This window comes from Protopterus annectens, chromosome 7.part0, assembly GCF_019279795.1.
Source record: "Protopterus annectens isolate FY-2018-M chromosome 7.part0, PAN1.0, whole genome shotgun sequence".
NCBI lineage: Eukaryota > Metazoa > Chordata > Ceratodontiformes > Protopteridae > Protopterus > Protopterus annectens.
This window is the reverse complement of record NC_056739.1, coordinates 910,289,495-910,310,859: the sequence shown is the minus strand read 5'-3', so window position 1 is coordinate 910,310,859 and position 21,365 is coordinate 910,289,495. Positions and strand designations below refer to the sequence as shown.

The following is a 21,365-nucleotide window of genomic DNA, read 5'->3' as shown; positions in this document are numbered from 1 at the left end:
ATATGTGTGTATATATATATACATATATGTATGTATATTAAACGTAAGCCATACTTGTGAAAAAATATGTAAAACAAACTGAAAAACAAGCTGTGCGTGAACATAAAAACAAGTTTCCATTTGCTGATAGCTAAATGATTTAACATAAAACCAAGCATCGATGTATTGATAAACACCAAACCAACCTTCAGTTTTGAGGAGTATTTTAAAGTTATTTACATGTACACATAATTTAAAGTTATATGGTTAATACTGATGGGCTGAACTACATGTAGAATGATAGGAAGTGAGTCCAGAAATGTATTTATAACTCATCCTTGCCTAAAACTGTAAGACTTTATTGGCTCCATGGTACAGAAGGATAAAGCCCTTACTGTGCCCCAGACGATATATGTTCAGTTAAAGGCGCAGGTGCTGGAGGGGGCTGCAGGGTGGAGGATGGGAATGAGTGGCTGATATCACCTTGCTCATCTTAGTGTAAGTGATGCAGACTAGGCTCACTGTAATAAAACAGTAATAAAAGCCCACAGGGTCTGTGCTGCTTATGCAGTAGGTTGTGCATGCATGGAAGCACACATGCACCTCCAAAGCCAGTGACCGTGAGGCTTGGTAACCTTAGCGCACACTTCCCGGCTGCAGTCTGGTGCTGCACCAGCATCCACAATCAACCCACTGGCTCCAGAAGTGGGTCTGTTGAGACTGGGAGAGACTAAGGTGCGCCTAGTAGACTCAATGAATTAAGATGGAGCTGGTGGCAGCCAATGGTGAACTTCAGAGAAGAAGAAAACAAAAAACAAAAAATAAGAAAACAAAACTATTCAGGCTTTTGAGGATATATGTGCAACTGAAATAAGAAACTTGTTAGCATCACCTCTGCACAGGAAACATAATAGGAGCAAAGACAACAGATTTGCATTTGCTGGTCTAAAAAGAAAAACTATAGTTTCCTATACGTTTCACATCCACAAATAGTTTATTTTTCTTCAGTATTACCAAGAGCCATAAAACACTATAACACCACCACCATTCAGGCAGAATGTTAGTGCTCTTGGATCAAAAACTGAGAAAGTTAGGATATTTAGATTTAAAAGTGAAGTCCATTTTTTTACTTTTCAAAATAGATATTTCCATCAGGTTTCTCATACTGTAGTGGGTGCATTATGGCACACATTTTTGTTTACCTTGTACTTGCATAATGGGAGACTAATGTGCTGTGCAAGTTAGAATTATTTAAAAGGGTAATACTTTATGTACATTTCACTGACAAATTATTTTTGTATGAAGTGGTGATGACAGCAGTTTTAATACATTTATAGTATAGATGAATGATAGCTGTGAATTTCTAACCTTTACATGTACTACATATATATAAGATTTGATAAAGAAAAAAAGCTGCTTTAGATCTACATACAGGAAATCTACACATGACATTTTCTGCATTTTCAAAGCTAGCATCCTCTGTATTTAAATAACCTAGTCAAAGGATACACTATTAGATCTTTGAGGGTGACTACAGATATGTTTAATTCTGAAATTTTAAAACTGAGAACCATGTTTGGGGAAGGAAGTTATAGTAATATGCTTTTTGACGACATTACTAAGGAAATATTTCAAGAAAAGCATGAAAGTATGAACTGATTTTATGTGATAATATTTTGAATAACATATATACATCAGAAGTATCTAGAAGTAATGCCATGAGTTTAAATTAAATTATTGGCAGTTCTTAAATTATAGCTATCGTACGTAATAACTGGAGAATATTACAGGGCAATAAGCAGCAGCTTGGTTTATAACAGAAGATAAGATAAGATGTTAAGACTGTTAGAGCAATAGGGCAATAAAGTTTATTTATACCTCATGGAAAATAATGTTATGTATAAATGCAGGCAACACATCTGATGCACATACAAAAGTGAAGGTCCAGATATTCAAATCTCAGGGACAGAAAGGACCATAAGTGTAAAAGTTCATTTTAATTTTAACAATTTTTATGTGGTACTGACAAGTTGCATTAATTCTGAATAGTTTTATATATGTAAAACTAAAGGAAAATTAACTTAACATATCTATAAACCTTGTTATACTATAAAAAACATTCCCAAGGTTTCAACAAGTTCCCCACCATGGATGATAAAAAGGTTACTTGTTTGCAATGTGGCAAGTTGAGATCCAGAGACAGATTAGCTGCAACGAGAAAAGACCTTGTTATGTGCTAATCTGCATGTCTCTCAATCACAACACTTACAGAAAGTGCAGATCTGAACTTCCCTGCAGTAGTTGACAGTGTTGGCATCTACATAGTGTACGCAGAAACATCCTCCCATTTACTCTCCCATACACAATGCGCACATTCAAATACACACACACACACACACACACACACACACACACACACACACACACACACACACACACACACACACACACACACACACACACACACACACACACAAACACACACACACACACATGCATACCACAGACCCCACGCTTGTCCCGGGGTTGTATGAAGGTCCCTGATGTCTCCTTTTCCTGCCTTCATATATCACAGAAGTTTTCAGTTAGTCAGTCAATCATGCCACATATTAGTTACACACACCATAGCCTTTAGTATGTGCATGCTATCCCCCTGGTGTCCAGTAGTCCCCCCTATCATAATGTTTAAATACCATTATAATATGACAAATAAAGGTAATGCCCTGGTGTCCTGTGGTTCCCCCCATCACAATGTTTGTGCCATTATAATATGACAAGTAAAGGTAATGCCCTAGTGTCCCATGGTTCCCTCATCATAATGTTTAAGTGCCATTATAATATGACACGTAAAAGTAATGCCCTGGTGCCCTGTGGTTCCCCCACCATTATGTTTAAGTGCTATTATAATATGACAAGTAAAGGTAATGCCTTGATGTCCTGTGGATCACCCCCACCTCCAATCCCTGTACTAAGTGCTTCTCAGGCATGAATTCTAGATGTTTTCCCTGGTGCTGAGTGTTCTCCCCATCCAATGTTGCAGGCTGTGCACATTAGTGTAGAGGTGTATGAATGTATGGCAGCCTCCTAACATCCCCAACACACAGAAAACAGCCCCCTTCTCACCCTATGGCATTCTCTCACATCCCTAACCTAACCCCTCACTACCCCCCCAGGGCAGATATGTATAGACATACACTCACACATGCTGCCCTCCCTTAATTCACGCACACACATCCTAACCCTACTGTCCTGCGAAGCTCTCCAGTCCTTACTTCAGCTGTGATTACCACGAGATACAAGTAATGGTCGCGCTAATCTACATAGCTGAGTGATTCTATCAATTGCTGAGAAAGTAGATACCTTTTGGAGGCAGTTCTGGTTTGGGGAGCATATTTAGCTGTGGAGAGAGCCCAAGTCTTTATAAGACGTGTTCATTTTTAAGGTGTAGACCTTTTGTAATGTTTATGAATTTCCCCCATTGTTATGCTATCAGAAGCAGAAATTCTAATAATGTTCTATTTATACATGCTGGAACACACAGTAGTTTTAAGAGATTTGAGTCTGCTGTATGCAATTCTTTTAAATGTGGAGTCAGGTTGGGATTACTATGTAGAATACAAAGAACTTGCTCGGTAGCAGCTGTTTAACGTAAGGAATTACCCTCATTTAAATGATCACATGAGAATTAAAATTGATTTTAAATTTAGATAATGTGTTATAACTGGATGGTTTCATGTCATGTGTGCTATATGAATATATTTATAAGACTTGCTTACTTTTAATTATTACAGTTCTGAAAAAGTCTTAGTAAAGCAGTTACATCTCTGTAGTAATCTATCAAAAACTGGAGCTTGATTTTATGGTAATCCATTACACGTTTATATATATCTATATATGTACTTCCCTGCAGTAGTTGACAGTGTTGGCATCTACATAGTGAATGCAGAAACATCCTCCCATTCACTCTCCCATACACAATGCACACATTCAAATACACACACACACACACACACACACACACACACACACACACACACACACACACACACACACACACACACACACACACACACACACACACACACACACACACACACACACACACACACACACACACACGCACACACACACACACACACACACACACACACACACACACACACACAGACAGACACACACACACACATGCATATCACAGACCCCACTCTCAAAATTTTGCATATTAGTGTAGACTGATGTGTATATGTATTTATAGAGAGAGACAGACACTGCATCAGAGCTGCAATGTAGATGCATATTTGCAATCTTGCTCTTGTCTATAGTAAAGAGACACGGATAATCTCTCTAGGTGTGCTCCTCTGCAGTTTTTAGCCTGCAGCTGTGATGTATTGCCATAGATTTGTGCAGCTCTGTCAGGCATTATACTTTTCTCTGAAATGTTGTTATTTAATGCAGTGAAACGCATCTGCATATGTTATATTCATCTTCTTTCTCCTTTTGTATGCAGTAACCTATCACATGTGCATGAATACTGCTCAGTTATTTCTGAATCAGCAGTTTGCCTTTTCTCTGCAGACCAGTTCTTTCTAATACAATAATTTTTTTTCACAACTTCTCACTTCACCTGCAGTATATGAATATCGGTGACAGATGCACATGTAAGTGAACTCAGGATCCTGGTGTTTCCAGAATTGCTACAGTTCATAACACTTCATATAATTCATTAGACTTACTGATCAGAATTAATAATTTATAATTATAATAGTGATTTTAAATGAGAGTTACTGCTTGGTCTTGACAGATCTGGGTCAGGCGCTCTAGCTGTTCCTCTTGAGTGGCCTTTGCCTTTTCGTACTGCTGAATGACAAGTTCCAGTTCTACCTTCAGTGGGAGAACATAAGCTGAAACAAAGGAGAGAGGGCAATCAAGTTTGGGGGGAGTCATTTCATTTATTTGTTTATCCAGCACAGATATGCATACTGTTCACAGCCATTTATTTGTAATTTGTTTATACAATTATATTTCTATAATACATACAATGCAGTGCATGGATGCTAAATTAAAGGACATGAACCAGAATAAAGTAAAGGAGAATGTTACGCAGTACTTCAGTACGACTATGTGTTTTGTAATATTTCATGTATACTAGAATCAGCCAATAAAACATGTTTTGATAAGTCAGGTAACAAGGAAATATAAATACCTCTCATTGTGAAACACAGCTCCAAAATGCGTATGTATGTGTGGCTGGTTTAACACTGGCAAGGTACAAAAAGAAGATGTGATTATTCAAATCCTATTCTTATAAATCCATTCCAAACATGTGTCTCTTGTGTGACAACACTGAGATCACTGGGTCAGGAAACAGTGTAGAATTAGCTATGAGAAGAACAAGTGAGCCCCATAAGGTGTTATTTTTCTCCCTTCTGGAATAAGGTGAGTAGTTGTGCAAAATTCCCTAGGTGAAGCTATGGAGAAACAAGACAAACCCTAAGACAATGATAAAGATAACAAATACGACTGTTTGCCTCATGTTTGGCATCCAAACACCAAAGCAGTATATCTGTAGCACAACACAGTCCCTGTTCAGGTTTTATTATACACATACCATATACATACTGCAGTATAATTGGGATAAGATGTCAACTTTAGGTTGAGGATGTGGAGAACAGCATATGGGGTAAAGCATGCTGCCCAAGGATAAAGCTAAACTGAGCTAAACATCAGAAAGGGCTTAAATATTTACAAAGTGATCAAGTGATATTTAATTAAACAAACTAGGAAATGCAGTCAACTAGACTCAGAAAACAGCTAAAAATGCTGATGTACAGCCCCAAGTAAAAGACTATTTACACCCCACTCCTTCTAATATAATAAATTCCACATTTGTCAAATAATTGCAAAAAAAAAGGCTACTCCCTGACATGAAGTTAGAGGCAAGTGTTTTCGGCAACTTGGATATGAAGGTCTGAGAATTATAAATCCACACTTGGTGAAAGTAATTAATCAGCTAAGAAATACAGGTACTTAGTTCAAAATTTTACATATTAGTGTAGAGAAAACATGAATGATAGCACATCAGTCACAATTACTGGAACATTTAAGAAGGAGAGAGACAGTCATCAGTGTACAGCTGTGGCTGTGAATTTAATTACAAAAGGCATAAACACCTCTCTGATTTGAGAAATGCTTTAAAAAGGACGTAAAAGATAGGTCTTCTGCAGAGTGATTGTAATAGGGTGACAAGATCTGTATCTTAACACCTTGAATGGAAAAGGCCTTATCATTCTTGTTAATTTTGGGATGAAGAACAGCTTTGAATCTGGTACGAGGCAGCTGCAATGATGTGCAAGCAGGAGGCATTACTTTTTACAAGTCTGTATATTATAAAACAGATAGGATATGCATCAGCGATTGAATGGGAATCAGTCATCTGCACAGCTGTGCAGTGATGTTTATACCTGGGTATGCACATAAGCTTTGTTCATAATAAACTGTTTGAGGTGGATGCAAAACTGAAGTGGATGCAATAGCCACACTCTGTAAAACACACTAACTCAGCGGGAAAATACCAGTTTAATGAAAACAGTGCAAGTAGACAGTGCAAACAAATTAGATGTCTGTCAGCTGGCAAGTCCAGCCTCCCTGGGGAGGCCCAGGCAAGTTTCAGTGAAGGCCCCATCGGTCCTGAAAATATTATATATTTTACTTTTGAGTTTAGCAGTGTTTTGATGTGGAATAATTTTAAAAGCTGAATAATAACAGCCAGTGAATATGTATGCGTCTGACAAAAATCAACAGTAAAGGAAAGTTAGCTGTGCGATATAGAAGGATAAAGCCCTGTCTGCGTCCCAAATAACACAAGATTGACACTCTATCTCAGTGTGGGAAAAGCTGACAAAGGAGTTCTATTACTTTTATTTTCACCATCTGTTTAGGTGGCAGATAGGATGATCTATTACTTTATCATTTTATCTGACTGATAGCTTGAACCTCTATACAGTGACAATACTTTTTACTTCTATTTTTATCAGTTTGTGTGGAAGACATGCTCAGCCTTAGGCAAAGGTGACCTAGGTGGGACACTTTGTATGTCACTCAAACAGGGGTGCATTTGCACCTTTTCTCCTCTTTCACTAAGTAAAAGCATCTTTTCTGAAAGATGACTGTGTCCTGTAAAGAAAGTGTTACACTCTGCTTTGGTTATGGGATTTCTGCTGAATCCCCTCAATGTGATCTAGGCAAGAAATCACACAGCCTCTGAAGTCTCAAAGCTTTTGTGATTGGTTGTCTAAACTATGGTGGGTGGGACTAAGCTGATAGTCCAGAAATTTTGGACACTGCAAGGTAATGGACAGTTTTACATCAGCATTTGTTTTCTGAATGATAACACACATGAAAATTTAATGTCTGTCATTGTTAACTGATTATAATTCTTGTTTATTTACTAAAAATTCAAAAGTTTTATGAAGGACAGAGCAAAAATGAAATAAAATTATGGAAGGTTGAGAGATACTATGGGGCATATCAGCTTTTAAGCTTTTTTGTGTAATTAAGAAGGTTAAATGAACTTCATTAGTAGACAGATTGTGACCTGAGAAGAATGATTTGGTGGACTGAATATGAGTCAGTCAGCATGATGCATTGTAGAAGACATTTTATATTTTTTTTAAATTCGTTATTTCAGAACATATGACAGGAAAAAATGTGGGGTGAGTGAGTTTTTTTTGGGAATAAATAAGGATGTAGTATCCAAACCGACGAAACATAGGAGGTATTAGGGAAAGCACGTAAGTACCAAAATATTGAGGCAAACAGTAGAATGCGGTGGGGATTTTAAGAAGGTGCGTGTGTCTTTTCTTCACTCACTAACTAGTGTTAAATTGCGTGATGACATCCATCCCAATCCTGGTCCTTTCACTCCTCCTTCACCACACATTTTCAGCAGCTCAGCAACAACCCCATCTTCCCACCAGATACCAAATCTAACAATTCTGATCTACTCCTTATCAATCTTAACATAAGCAGCATTCTAAATAAACTTCATCACTTTCATACTGCTATTGCTTTATACTCCCCTGATATCGCCATCGTAACTGAAACCTGGCTCAAACCATATATTAATAACAACGAGATATTGCCTACTGGCTACAACATCATTCAACATGATAGAAAAGTAAAACATGGTGGTGGGCTTGCTATCTTTTTCAAAGGCACCTTTAAACTAGAGCAAATTAACTTCTCCCTCCCAGAACTCCCTAACATTGAACTAATAGTTGCACGCCTCATTGTTAACACCCACAAAACCCTAAACATCATAGCAACCTACATCCCTCCTGGCAACACTCTAACAATAATAGAAAACCTCTTGTTCTGGATATCTTCCAATTTCACTCAAGAAAACATAGCTCTTGGTGATCTCAGTCTTCACTGGCATACATGCTGTTCTAATAACTCATCTAACTTTATCAATCTTTATAATTACACCCAAATTATTCAATCTCCTACCCATTTTGATAAACTTTCTAACAAGCAGTCTATCCTTGAATGGATTCTCATCAATAAATCTATCTTTTCAGATACAGCTGGTTGCCTGCCTGACACATTTAGTGATCCTTTATCTACTTTCATCCTCACAAAAAAATTGCATAACCCCAACTATATTACCTTTAAACTTATGCATAACATGAGAAACTTTTCTCCTTCTTTATTTAACACCCTTCTTAAACAGTAAGATTGGAAACCCCTAGAAACTCTCCAACTTGACTTAGCAGTCCAATACTTTAACAATCTTTTTTAAATATTCTTAACAGTATGACTCCCTTTAGAAAAATTCGCACCAAATCTAAATGCGCACCCTGGCTTACTTCTGGCACCAAAACTCTACCCAAACAGCGTGACAAATCCTGGTTTACCTACCACTTAATTAATAATATTTTTGACCTTCTAGCATGCAAACAACTTTGGAACCTAGCCAAGAAACAGATTATTCTTGATAAAAAGTCCTTCTTCCTCAAATCCCAACAAGAATACATACATAAACCAAAAAAATTCTGGCAAAGCATTAATCACCTCCTGAAACCTGACAAACCTTTCACCCCATCCCCTACTACCTGTAATACTACAGATAGCATTTCTACACAATTAACTCACATCTCATCAACTCTGTAGAATCCCTCTAACAATATAAGCAAATCAAACCTCTAACCATACCTAATCCCAATAATTCCCCAAACCCTTTCACATTTCTACATGTCCAAACTAGCTCTATCAAAATGCTTCTCACCAAGTTGAAACCCTCATCTCCTTCTGCTGATCTTCTTCCTAATGAATTTTTAAAACTAGATGCTTCAGCTATCTGCTATCCAGTTTCCATACTAATTAATCATTCTATCTCTGAGAGCTATATCCCCTATATCTGGAAAATCTTTCACATCATACCACTCCATAAAGGTGGCCATTCTACCGACCTTTCCAACTATCGTCCAACTGCTCTTCTATCTCCCTAGCCAAAATCTTAGAAAAATGCATCCACTGCTAACTTACTGATAATTTAATGAATAACAATGTTGTTGTCTTTTGGCTTTTCCCTGTTAGGGGTCGCCACAGTGGAACTCTGGTCCGCTAATGATCGGCAGTAGATTTTCACGGTGCCGAGTTGCCAGCTCGACGCCCAACCTTCAACGAAGGCACGCCCATTCATGCATGTCTTTTGGAATGCCACTCGACCTGCGGGGAGGACATGTAGACTCCACACAGAAGGCACTCCCTGCACACTAGCTGAGAATCAAACGGGAGAACCTCTTGCTGTGAGGCAACAATGCTACCGCTGCACCACCGCTGAATAACAATATGTTTTCCAATTTGCAGCATGGATTCAGGCCCAAGCACAGTACCAGTACTGCCTTGATTAGTTTAATTGATACTGTTAACCTCCTTAAAAACAATGGCCTCTTTGTCTCTTCTGTCTTTCTGGACATGTCAAAAGCCTTTGACACTGTCACTCACCAAAAACTCCTCAATAAGCTTGCTGCATATAACCTTAGTTCCACATCCCTACACTGGTTTCATAGTTACCTCTCCAATAGATAATCTACCAAATGGGCTACTAACCTCTCCCCCTCCTCCCTATCTTAATAGGTGTACCTCAAGGCTCTATTTTAGGCCCCCTTCTTTTTTCCATATATACAAATACCCTGCATACCACTACTAAGTTTGCTACCATTATCCAATATGCAGATGACACCTCCCTCATCTTCTCTGCTCTCACCTCCCTTGAACTCCAAGAAAAACAAGAAAAAGCACTGCATGACATGGAAACCTACCTGGCACATAATGAACTCATTCTCAGTCCTAAAAAAAATAAACTCATGGTATTCTCCAAAAATAAGTCAGCATCTAAATACCCTTCATTTACCATCTATTCCTCTAACCAAACTTCTATTGAATCAGTAGATAACACCAAACTTCTTGGTGTCACACTAGACAATCAACTAAAATTTGACAAACAGATAGCAATAACTATAAAAAAATCATATAAAATTAGGTCAGCTCTCTAGAGTCAAATCCTATCTCACAGATGCCTCTAGACTAGCTTCAGCCAGATCATTTCTTTTTTCCACTCTGCTGTACTCATCACAAATCTTTACTAACTTACAAAAGCCTGAACTCACTCAACTTGAATCATGCTATAATAAAACAGCCAAACCATACTTAAGTATTTCAGTGAACAGTTATATGCTAGTTTCTTATTTAACTAGTGTTTGGTATCTTTGTATTTTTTTCTTTGTTGTTGTATTTACTTTGTTTAACTTCCTGCTTCTTATTTACTTTGTGTAACTTTATTATGTATTTATAAGTTGTAAATCATTATAATACTTTGTTATCTATTATGTTTTACTTATAGATCTTTTCTTCCTGAAATGGGCTTTGAGTCCAGTCGGACACTACCCGGTAACAAAAGTAAATAAATAAATAAAATAAATACATATGTATGCATATATATATATATATATATATATATATATATGTATATATATATATATATATACATATATATATATCTATATATATATATATATATATATATATATATATATATATATATATATATATATATATATATATATATATATATATATATATATATATATATATATATATATATATATACACACACACACACACGTATCGCTATGTATATATATATATATATATATATATATATATATATATATATATATATAATGTATATGTGTGTAACTACTTCACTGCAATTACTGTGTATTTGTGAAAAACAAACTTTAAGTACATTACTATAACTTTATTATTTTTAGTTATTTATTTATTTTTTTACCACAGTCTGGTGTCTGAAGTGTATGCATTCCATGACTGTCTGTAAATAAATGTGGCTTAACCCTGCTGTAATCTTACCACCGCTAAACAATCTGTGATCTGGCGTGGCAGAAGTGGTGTTACACAGTGTACTGGATTTGGTGAACTATGTGTGCAACTAGTACTACTGTGACTTATGCTTGTGAGTATGTGTGTGTGTGTGTGTGTGTGTGTGCATGTGTGTGGGGGGGTGATGGAAATGCGGTGTATTTACGAGTAACAAGTTGGCCATATTTTCTTTCACTTTCCATTACACAGATCAGCATTGCAAGTGATAACGTGGCTGTCTTTGGTGGCCTGGCTGAAGCAGGATGTGCATGAAAGCAACTACTTATTGGTACAATGGTGCAGGGAATACACAGCTTGGCACTGTTTAAGTCCCTGGTTGTGGAGTCTGCATGCCCTTAACATCTCTCTGTGGGTTTATCCCTGTATACTGATTTCCTCAAACACCCTAAAAACATATTGTAGGTACACTGGCCTTCTCGTAATCTGCCTCTAAGAGATCTGTGTATTTGTTTGTGAATCTTGTGATAAACTTGCCTTGTCATGTGCAGTAACATTTCACACACATACCAGTCCTACCTTGAGAAGCCACATCTATAAGAAGATGCAGTGTCAGTGTGTGTGTGTCTGTGTGTGTGTGTGTGTGTGTGTGTGTGTGTGTGTGTGTGTGTGTGTGTGTGTGTGTGTGTGTGTGTGTGTGTGTGTGTGTGTGTCTCGTGTAAAGCATAAAACCACGGCTTTTATGTGTGGACAGACATGGTATTCCCAGGTTTATATATAACTCTTCTAGGTAGCAAAGGGTGAAAGGCATAAATGCATCACAGAATATCCAAGACCTTAGAGCTTCTGGATATTTAGCAGACCACAAAGATCTAAAATTCATCTCATACCTCTGGCTTAAATCAGTTACTATAGTATGTGATAAATCAAGGGTGTGTTAAAAGGATGCAAGTAAGGAAAGCTTGAGTACAATTTATACTTTTCTCAGGCCATCTTTGAATGAAGAGGTTGTTTTAAAAACAAAAATAAGACGCACCTCAGGACACCTGGAATCTCATGTCTGAGTGGCACCACACCACCATCTTAATTATTTCCCTTCACATTTACTAGAGTGCAGTCTTGCCCAGGTAGGAGGTATTGAACAAATGCACAAAAAAGCTTATGATTAAAACAAGAGTATCAGAAAGGTAATGTGGAAAGTGTAGGGAGAGCCAAGGGTGGGGGGTGGTCACCTATGGATGTGTGAGGGGGGAGTAATGGGTATTGGGGGTTGTCATTTATCTTAAGATTCCTAATTGGGTACTACAACATTTGCTGATTGGAATATATGCTTATCTTTTTACAGCTGGAGTGAATATACTACCCCCTTCTTCAGTCTCAACCATACAATACACCCTTCATGAAATTTTTCCAAATGGCATCTCCAAAAAATAGTGTTATATTAGATGATTTCAAGTTCAGTGCCATAAGATCAGATGCCAATAAAATGAGAAGAATGTTACACCAGTTCAATCTTAAGTGATTAGTAAATGTCCTTATTATGTCAAATACACAAACAGGGAAAGGCTCCACCCTGGTTATCTTCTCACCTATGTAAAACAGGTGCTTAACACATCAACGTCATTTTAAATAGCTTAAGTGATCACTGTCCTGTCCTTCAGAACAATAAAACCTCCTCTTCAGATTACTATAGGTAGACCATGTCCACAGCATGAACTTGCTGTCCTTGATGCACACCTCAATTGTATGGACTGGTCCCCTGCATACTCTGTCAAACACTACCCTCACTCATTTTCCCTCCATCTCCACCTGACTATAGGATTACCTGTTCCCTTCCTCACATGCAGAAGGTGCATTCCCTAAAGTACTGTAGATATTCACAATATGGAGAAGCAGAGAGGCAATCCATAGAAAGCCTGAATGCAAGCACCACTTAATGACTTTAAATAAAGACAGTTGACTAGGTCTGCAACCAACCATGTTAAATCAACATACTTAAGATAGCTCAAAAAGCCAAAGGTAATTTTAAAACTACGTATTGATGTCACTCTTATAGTAAATCAGTGTAAGAATCAGTCCTTGTAGACTGAATATAATTATTTTCATAGTATTAATGTTCTGAGCTTTATAGCCACAAGTAGATGTGTTCTTAGTATCAAATCCCAGGAACTGATGGACCTTTGGATATGTTCGGCTTTCTTGTTTTAGCCTTACTTCTGAGCCCATACCTCACATACTAGTATGTTTTTCATCCCCTCCTATCACCACCTCAATATATTAGTGGTTATTGGGCATAGTTTACACATGCATGTGTGTAAATATATACACATGTATATACAAGCATGCATATACGTCTATATATTTGTTCACTGTAGCTGGAATTTATTTTACGACTGAGCTAGGTACCCCATACATCAATAGATAGTTTTGTTTTATCATTAGGTACAGGCTTAGTATTGTTGATTGTTTATCTCTTCACATTTTCATTTGACCTTTTAACTTAGAATATTGTTATATTTAGCAGCAACTATGTACATAGAAGTAGTTGCTTATTTACTAGTTAGGGACCCTATCATCTATGGAGCTTTATACTTAGGTATTATTATATGTGTGCTTTGTGCTAATTTCAAGCTTTATTGTGTCAATTTTTATGTGTTACGCCTAGCATTCCACTATTTATCTGTTTTTATCTTTTTATTTTGTATTAGTTAATGCCATCTCTGCCATGTTCAGCGAACACTTTAATAAGTGTACTCATTAATATGTACACGTTTCATTGTTTTAAATAGTGACACTTTGTGATCAATATATGCTTCTAGGGCATAATCGTGCTTACAAATACTGTCTATTTTAGGCACAGGACAGCACGAATATAGGCTCACCTTTTTTCTTAGAAACTTAAACATTGTTTCTGTTGTTCAGTACTTAGATGCTTAGAACGTGCTCACCGCACGTTGAGTTACCATAGCGCATGAAGTTAGGTTGTACTCAATTGCATTCAGAGTTCCTACAGCACACGGCACTTTAAAACTTGTAAACAGTTTGTTTTACGTGGAATCTAAGAGGTTCCTATTTGTGGAATTTTTTAATCTTGGACAACAGCCTTTCACCGATATGATGAGGTCTGACTCCTTGATGAGGCACATCGAAATACATTATATTCGCTATGTTGTTTTGTGGTAAATTTTAGTACAGAGTTCTCGCTATATTATTTTTTAACCTGATATATGCAAAGTTGCATTCGACACACCACTATCTTAGTAGAGATGCTAGATATTGAAACGCGATAAAACTTCCTGTTTATCTAAGGATTTTAATGTTTTTAACACCATGAGGAGAGAGAATGTTCAGGGTTTTTAATGAATGTAGCAACAGTTTTTTAATGATTGTAGAATGATATAGGACCAAGCACAATGCTCCTTTTATAATTTAGAATGTATCAGGGTATAAGCATAATTTTTACTTATTTGCATGGACATTCTGATCATTAATTGTATATTTGGATGGAAGTATTCCTTCTAAATATTGTTGCATTTAACTATGTTAACTTTTTTGAGTATCTGTTCCTTTAAGACAAGATAACATGTGACATATCAATTTGTAATGTCCAATAGGAAGCTTAAGGATGGTTTAAAAATGATTCAAACAGTTTTATTCATTGTTTTAAGAGTCTGAAGAAGCCTTTGGCAAAGCTCACTCATTGGAATAAACTTTATTATTTTTTATGAATGCATCTTATTTGAAGTTCCTTTGAATCTCTGCTTTTCGTTTCATTGCCACTGGAGGGTCACACACTTGGATTTGGAATACTTAAGATAGGAACAAGCCACCTTCTCCGGGAAAGCTAAACGTTTCTGCCACTGAATGCAATCACCCTGTCATCAAAAATACAACTTAGTAGAAGATTACAGGTTCTTCCTAATCTTTACAATATAAAAATTAGCTAACAAGTTTCCTTCCTCACCTGTCACACACAGCCCAATGAGCAATGCTCCCTCCCAGCTGTACACACGAGCTGAATAGTCTACAACCTCCCATTTTTTTCAAATGGCTGCCAAAGAAACCAAAGCTTAATTAAAAATCCTAGACTCCTTATCTGGCAAGTACAGTAAGCTTCATCCTACTCTCTTAGAAATGCAGATGAAAAAATTGCTAAGCCACTTTAAATAAATTTTTAACTTGTCCCTCACATCTGCAATGATGCCACCTGTCTTCAAACCATTCCAAAAGGTACAATCTCCCACTGAATTTAAGAACTTCAGACCCATTTTCAATTTGTACCCTACTGCAAACATTTTAGAAAAACTGTTGTACAAACAGTTATTTGAGCTTATAAATATATATGGCCACCTTCTTGACCATCAACATAGCTTTCATAATACCTTTAGCACTACAAAAGGCTTATGGCAAATTATATCTGTAGCAGTAGGCAATATTAGTGAAGGTTTCTTTACTGCTGGTTTATATATACAGACATGATCAGAACATTCAAAACTGTTATGCTGAGTACTATATTATGGATATTACTAAAGTTTAATTTTGGAGCAACATCATCATATTGATCCAAGATTTCCTATAAGATACAACTTTTCAAGTTAATACCAATGCCTCTTACTGACAAATGGGATCCTAAATACTGGAGTCTCCAAAGGCTCTTTCTTAAGTCTCCTTCTGTTTTCTCTCTTTTCTTTATAAATGGTCTTACTTCTAGCCTACCCCCTCTTGATATTATCATGTACGCAGGTGATACATTGCTGATTGACTCTAGTACATCACATTCAGTTCTGCAAGCAAAAAAAAATTACCAATTTCTGCCCATGGCCCTCCCCAAATAGATTAGTAATTAACTTCCAGAAAAGTAATGTCATGCTATTTTCCAAAATACAAAAATTAGCAAACATAGCACCCCTCCCCGCTCATTAAAAATATTCAGGATAAATAACATCCCTAATGCTGATGCATAAAAGTACCTGGATCACCTTCTGGTAATTACATTATCAGTATGAATAATGAATATAAAGGACAGAGCCAAAGTTGTATGCTGGCTAAAAATATGTTACAGGATTTCTCATATACATTCGCCTAGTGCCTGTAGAGCTGTAGTACATACTGTACTAGAACATGGCCTCCCATTGTTATCTTTTTACTACTTATACAATAGTGAAAGGATTCATGCTGATGTATAAAAACACTATGCAGACTTCTGTTATTGGCCAATTCATGCATATACTATTATGATCTACTAAAAAGCCTGAAATGTCTCCAAGTTCCTAAGCAGGGATACTCTTCTTGTAGGAACTTTGCTAATCAAAATTATAAATTTAAGCTATATCTCACTTGAGGTTTAAACTTCCTTTGAAAGAGCAAATCCACGGTCTCAGAGATGGTCAAGATGATATAACCTCATGTCAGTCTGCTCTTGTTTCAAAACAACTATGTAGGATAAACCCTACCGTATGGAACCACTTCCCAAATATAACAAGAACGCAGCAAATCCTGGAAACCTTGAAAAATCACTAAAGGAACACCTACAAAAATAACACGTGCACAGGATTTTGTCATAATGGTTGAAGAGGCAAACCTCATCATTTATTTATTATTTATTTTACATTTGTTGACCAGGTTTGTCCATCTGAGCTGAGTAGCCCTTTTTCAGCAGAGACCCGGGGAGAAAAGCTCAGTTTTACAATTTGTTATACAGGAATTAGAATAAACAGCTTCAGAAGGTTACAGTGTATACATACAGTGAAGTACAGTTATACAGAACATAATAGCCAAAAAATCTTTATAAGCATAAATAAAAGAAATTATTCAAATACAAAAGTGTTTAATAAAGCAGCAAAAATCACATAGTATCTATAGTTATTTCATGAGATATGTGAAATCAGAAGTGGAAATGAGATATAGACAAGTAGAGTGAGACTTTAAAGAGGTTAAGAGCTGAAAAGATTTGTAGTTTTGGTGATTAGACATGATTAGGAGGCAAGAGTGAATCAGACAGATTAAGTAAGGAAACACATAGTGCAGTGTGTTAGAAGATAGTAAGGCGGTTCAAGGAGGATGAGTGCAGTGGCAGGACCAGTGAGTTTGTAGGTACTCTCTAGTGACAGTATTGAATTGATCTGGACGTTTGAGGGACCTGATTTCGAATGGTAATTTGTTCTATGATATGGTAGGATTGTAGCTTTAGAGATTGCAGACAGTTTTAGTCTAGGTTTATATATTTGTAGCAGGTTTAGGTCAGAGCTACATGAAAACCTAGTGGGGGAATATTAAGAGATGAGGAGAGATAGGCTAGGGAAGAAGGATTGCTGGTAGAGTACAGAGTGAATTATTTGTAACTGAGAGAGATGAAGCTGGTGAGGTAATTCCAACCAGTTTAAGTATCTTAGTGAAAGACAGTGATGCAATTTGTAAGTTTGGTGTGCAGCGAATCTGGTAACCTTGTTGTAGGTAGATTCTAGTTTAGTTAGAAGTGTGGAGTTAAGACTGGTAAGAATTTGGCAGCTATATAATAGGCTAGGTAGAAAGTGCGCATAAAAGAGGGTTACGTTTGCTTTGTTTGTTCGAAACTTTTTGTTTCGATAAAGAAGGCCAAGTTTTTGGTGTGTCTTTTTAATGCAGCTATTTACTTGTAAATCAAACTTAAGTTGGTCATCTATAGTTACTCCTAGAAGTTTTGTACTAGGTTCAACATTAATGGGGGTGTTACTGAGGGACAGTACAGAAAAAGTTGATTCAAGGTGGGTGATGTTTTTGGGAAGAAAAAGCAAGAGTTTTGTTTTTTTTAGGGTTTAGAATTAGCTGTTTGTCACAGAGCCAGGATTTGACTGAGTTAAAAGGTGCTTGAGTTGCAGAGATAAGGTCAGAGGGAGTATCAGCGATGGTGATGACTGTAGAGTCATCTGGGTACTGTATAAGGGATGACTGTGGACATGGTGTAGAGTAGATTATGAATATGCGGAAAAGTAATGGGCCAAGTATAGATCCTTGGGGGCATCCATTTTGACAGGAAGAGGAGGGGAGAAACCTGACAGCCATCTCACTGATTGCAGATGGTCAGTGAGATAGCTGGAAAACCAGGTAACAGTAGAAGCAGAGAAGTTAAGGTTAGCCAGTTTGTTCAGTAGAAGAGGGTGAGAGACTGTATCAAAGGCTTTTGACAGGTCGAGGAATAGGCAGGAGACTAGTTTATTATTGTCTCTGACAAGAGAAATAGTATTAATGAAGAATATAAGGGTAGTTGTAGTACTATGTTTAGGGTGAAAGCCATGCTGCATGGGTATGAGCAAGCTTTCCTGAAGAAGGTATTGCATGATTTGGTTATGTATGCAGTTTTCAAGTATTTTTGAGAGTGGTGAGAGGATCGCGATGGGTCTGATGTTTGTGATGTCAGCAGCGTTACCTCCTTTGTGAATGGGTAGGGTGTAGAATTCTTTACAGATAGAAGGGACCTTTGATTCTGAGATGGAGTGATTTATTAGGATTGATACAGGGAGAGAAAGGGATTCAGCAGCAATATGCAGGAAATAGGGATGCAGACTGTCAGCAGAAGAGCAGGGTTTAAGTTTAGAGAGCGATGATTTTATATAGTTAGTGAGTACAGTTGTAAGGGAGAAAGTGGTAGAAGAGTTGAGAGTAGGAGAGGATTTGGAAGAGCTATTAGAGTTGGTAGTAGAGGGGAAGGAATTTATCATGTTAGATATGTATTCAATGAAATAGGAATTCAATTCAGCATCTGTTTCTTCTGGTAAGTTGTTTTGGCAGGGGTTAGGAGAAGAAGGGTTACCAGGATGCAATATTTGATTTATGGAGTTCCAGAATTTTTTTGGGATCTGATCTTTGGGCAGTTGGGGGGGTTAAAGTAGAAGTCCTTTTTGTCTTTGTTGATGTGTTTTTTTGGCCAGATTTCTTAGTTCTTCATATTTTTGCAGTTGGGAAGGAAGCTTAGTTTTTACCCACATTTTTCATGCCCTATGTCTACCTTTCCTTAAGGTGTGGGTGGCATTGGTTAGCCAAGGGGATATATTAGATTTGATGCAAACAGTGCAGAGTGGAACAAGCGAGTTAAGGATGTTAAGGAAGGTAGAGTTGAAAGAGTGGACAGCTTCATCAATGGGGAGAAGAGTTAGATGTGTCCAGTTTATCCTGGAGAGGAGGGCATTAAAAGTCTCAGAACAGAAAGTGGATAGTTTGCGACAGGTTATATATCCGTGAGGTCTAGTGAAGTGAGGAGTGTATCTAAGAAATTTTACAGGGGAGTGATTACTTAGGGAATCGGGTAGGGTCTCGGGATCAAGGTATTTGTGGGGATCTGAGACTAAAATCCATTCTATGAGAGAGATGAGGGTATGTGATTTGTTAGTCTGGGTGGGGGTTGAGATTAGTTGAACAAAACCATGTAGGTTGATGCATGAAGTAGTGTTTGGGGACTGCAGAGTTAGCCAGTTTATGCTTACATCCCCAAGAAGGATGGTTTCATTGTGGATGTTTTGAGAAAGATAAGAGAGAATGTTCTCTAGAAGGGTAATGTTGTCTCCATGGGAAATGCAGAGAGCTATGACTGTGATAGTGGTGTAATTGTTAAGTTTAAAATTAGCTGTCAGGAGTTCAGCAGGTGAAAAGGAGGTAGAGGGCTGGTTTAGACTTGAAGGAGTAAGATGGTTAGAATAGGCAATGGCCACTCCACCCCATCTTTTCTTAAACCAACATTTCATTTTGATATCTGCATACAAATTGAAATGTGCACATTTAGTGTAAAAACTGTACATAATTAAATTTATATTTCATTTCTACTATTGTTTCCACATATTCTACCTATTTATAGTGTACATTCTGTTACAACACTGCTTTGTCTTTTAAAAGCAGTGTGTTTCTGTCTATGTAAGGTTTCATTATAGTTTCTATTCTTACATTTGACTGTCTATGCTTGCTTTTTGAGCTCAGATCATGGCTGAAAACAGTAATTGAAACAGCCCACCCACTCCAGTAAACAAATAAACACTTCCAAGGAAGTGGAAGGCTGTATCTGTTTTCTCTATGTCAAGCACTCCGTTTCCTACTCTTTTGTTTGGCCTATCAAAAAGGACATCACTACAACCAGTTATTCATTGGAAACTGAAGAAATGTATTAAGCTTTAACCATGATTCAGTGGCACAGCATTATGCCTGGTTTACGTGTTTAAGGTAGGTCAGTATTTCAGTCAGTTTGTTGGAACTACTTCCTTTAGTTAGGAATGTTAAATGCATTACTTCAGCTGGAGTCTGTTACATTTCTGTCTACTAACTTCCATGACTGGATTATGTCAAAACATGTTGTAATATCGAAGAAAAACTTTGGAAAAATGAGACAGAGATAATACAAGAGAAATATGCAATTAGGAACTTATGGGACAAAGCTTTTCTTGTACATTTAAAGCAAAGTAGTGGGTACTCCTAGCTTGATAACATTCTCTAGAGTAGGTAGGATTGCGGCCTACAGATTGTTTTTCCTCTCCACTCACTAAAGACCAAGTCTTGTTTGACCTCTAAGGACTGGGAAAACAAGAAGGGACTAGGAAGCTGTTAACTTGACTCTCCTAACTAACCTGCCACATCTTTCAGATACTGAATCCTCAGTCTTAATTCTGAAAACCATTGAGGTAATATTTCAGTGGTGTCAGTGGTGAGGCATACCAGGCTCATTACCTGCTCATGATGAGGTGACCAGTTTCAGGATACCATGCCTATGAGACTTAAAGCAATAGTGGTTGTAGATCTCTCAAGACACACAGTTACAGGAAAAGTAGTGTACTGTAGTGGCCAGACTAAGGGTCCTTTCCCCAACACCTTTTAAACAATGACTGATCTAGAAATGAAAGCATTTTTTCCTCAGTTCATCATACAGATTCTCAGAGAAGTAGATAAAACAGAAGCAGGAGCAGGTATCTCATTTGTCCATGTAATGGAAAGGCCCAAAACTGGAGAAATACATGATGTGGCTACTT

The 21,365-nt window shown here is 37.3% G+C and overlaps 1 protein-coding gene across 1 annotated transcript in view; it reads right to left on the bottom strand.

The window, feature by feature from the left end:
* TMEM266 (transmembrane protein 266) overlaps positions 1–21,365 on the bottom strand; it is a 795,902-nt gene that overhangs the window by 261,749 nt on the left and 512,788 nt on the right. The window contains exon 7 of the mRNA XM_044077485.1: positions 4,765–4,880. Coding sequence (XP_043933420.1) covers positions 4,765–4,880 — 116 coding nt within the window. The remainder of the gene's footprint in view (positions 1–4,764; positions 4,881–21,365) is intronic.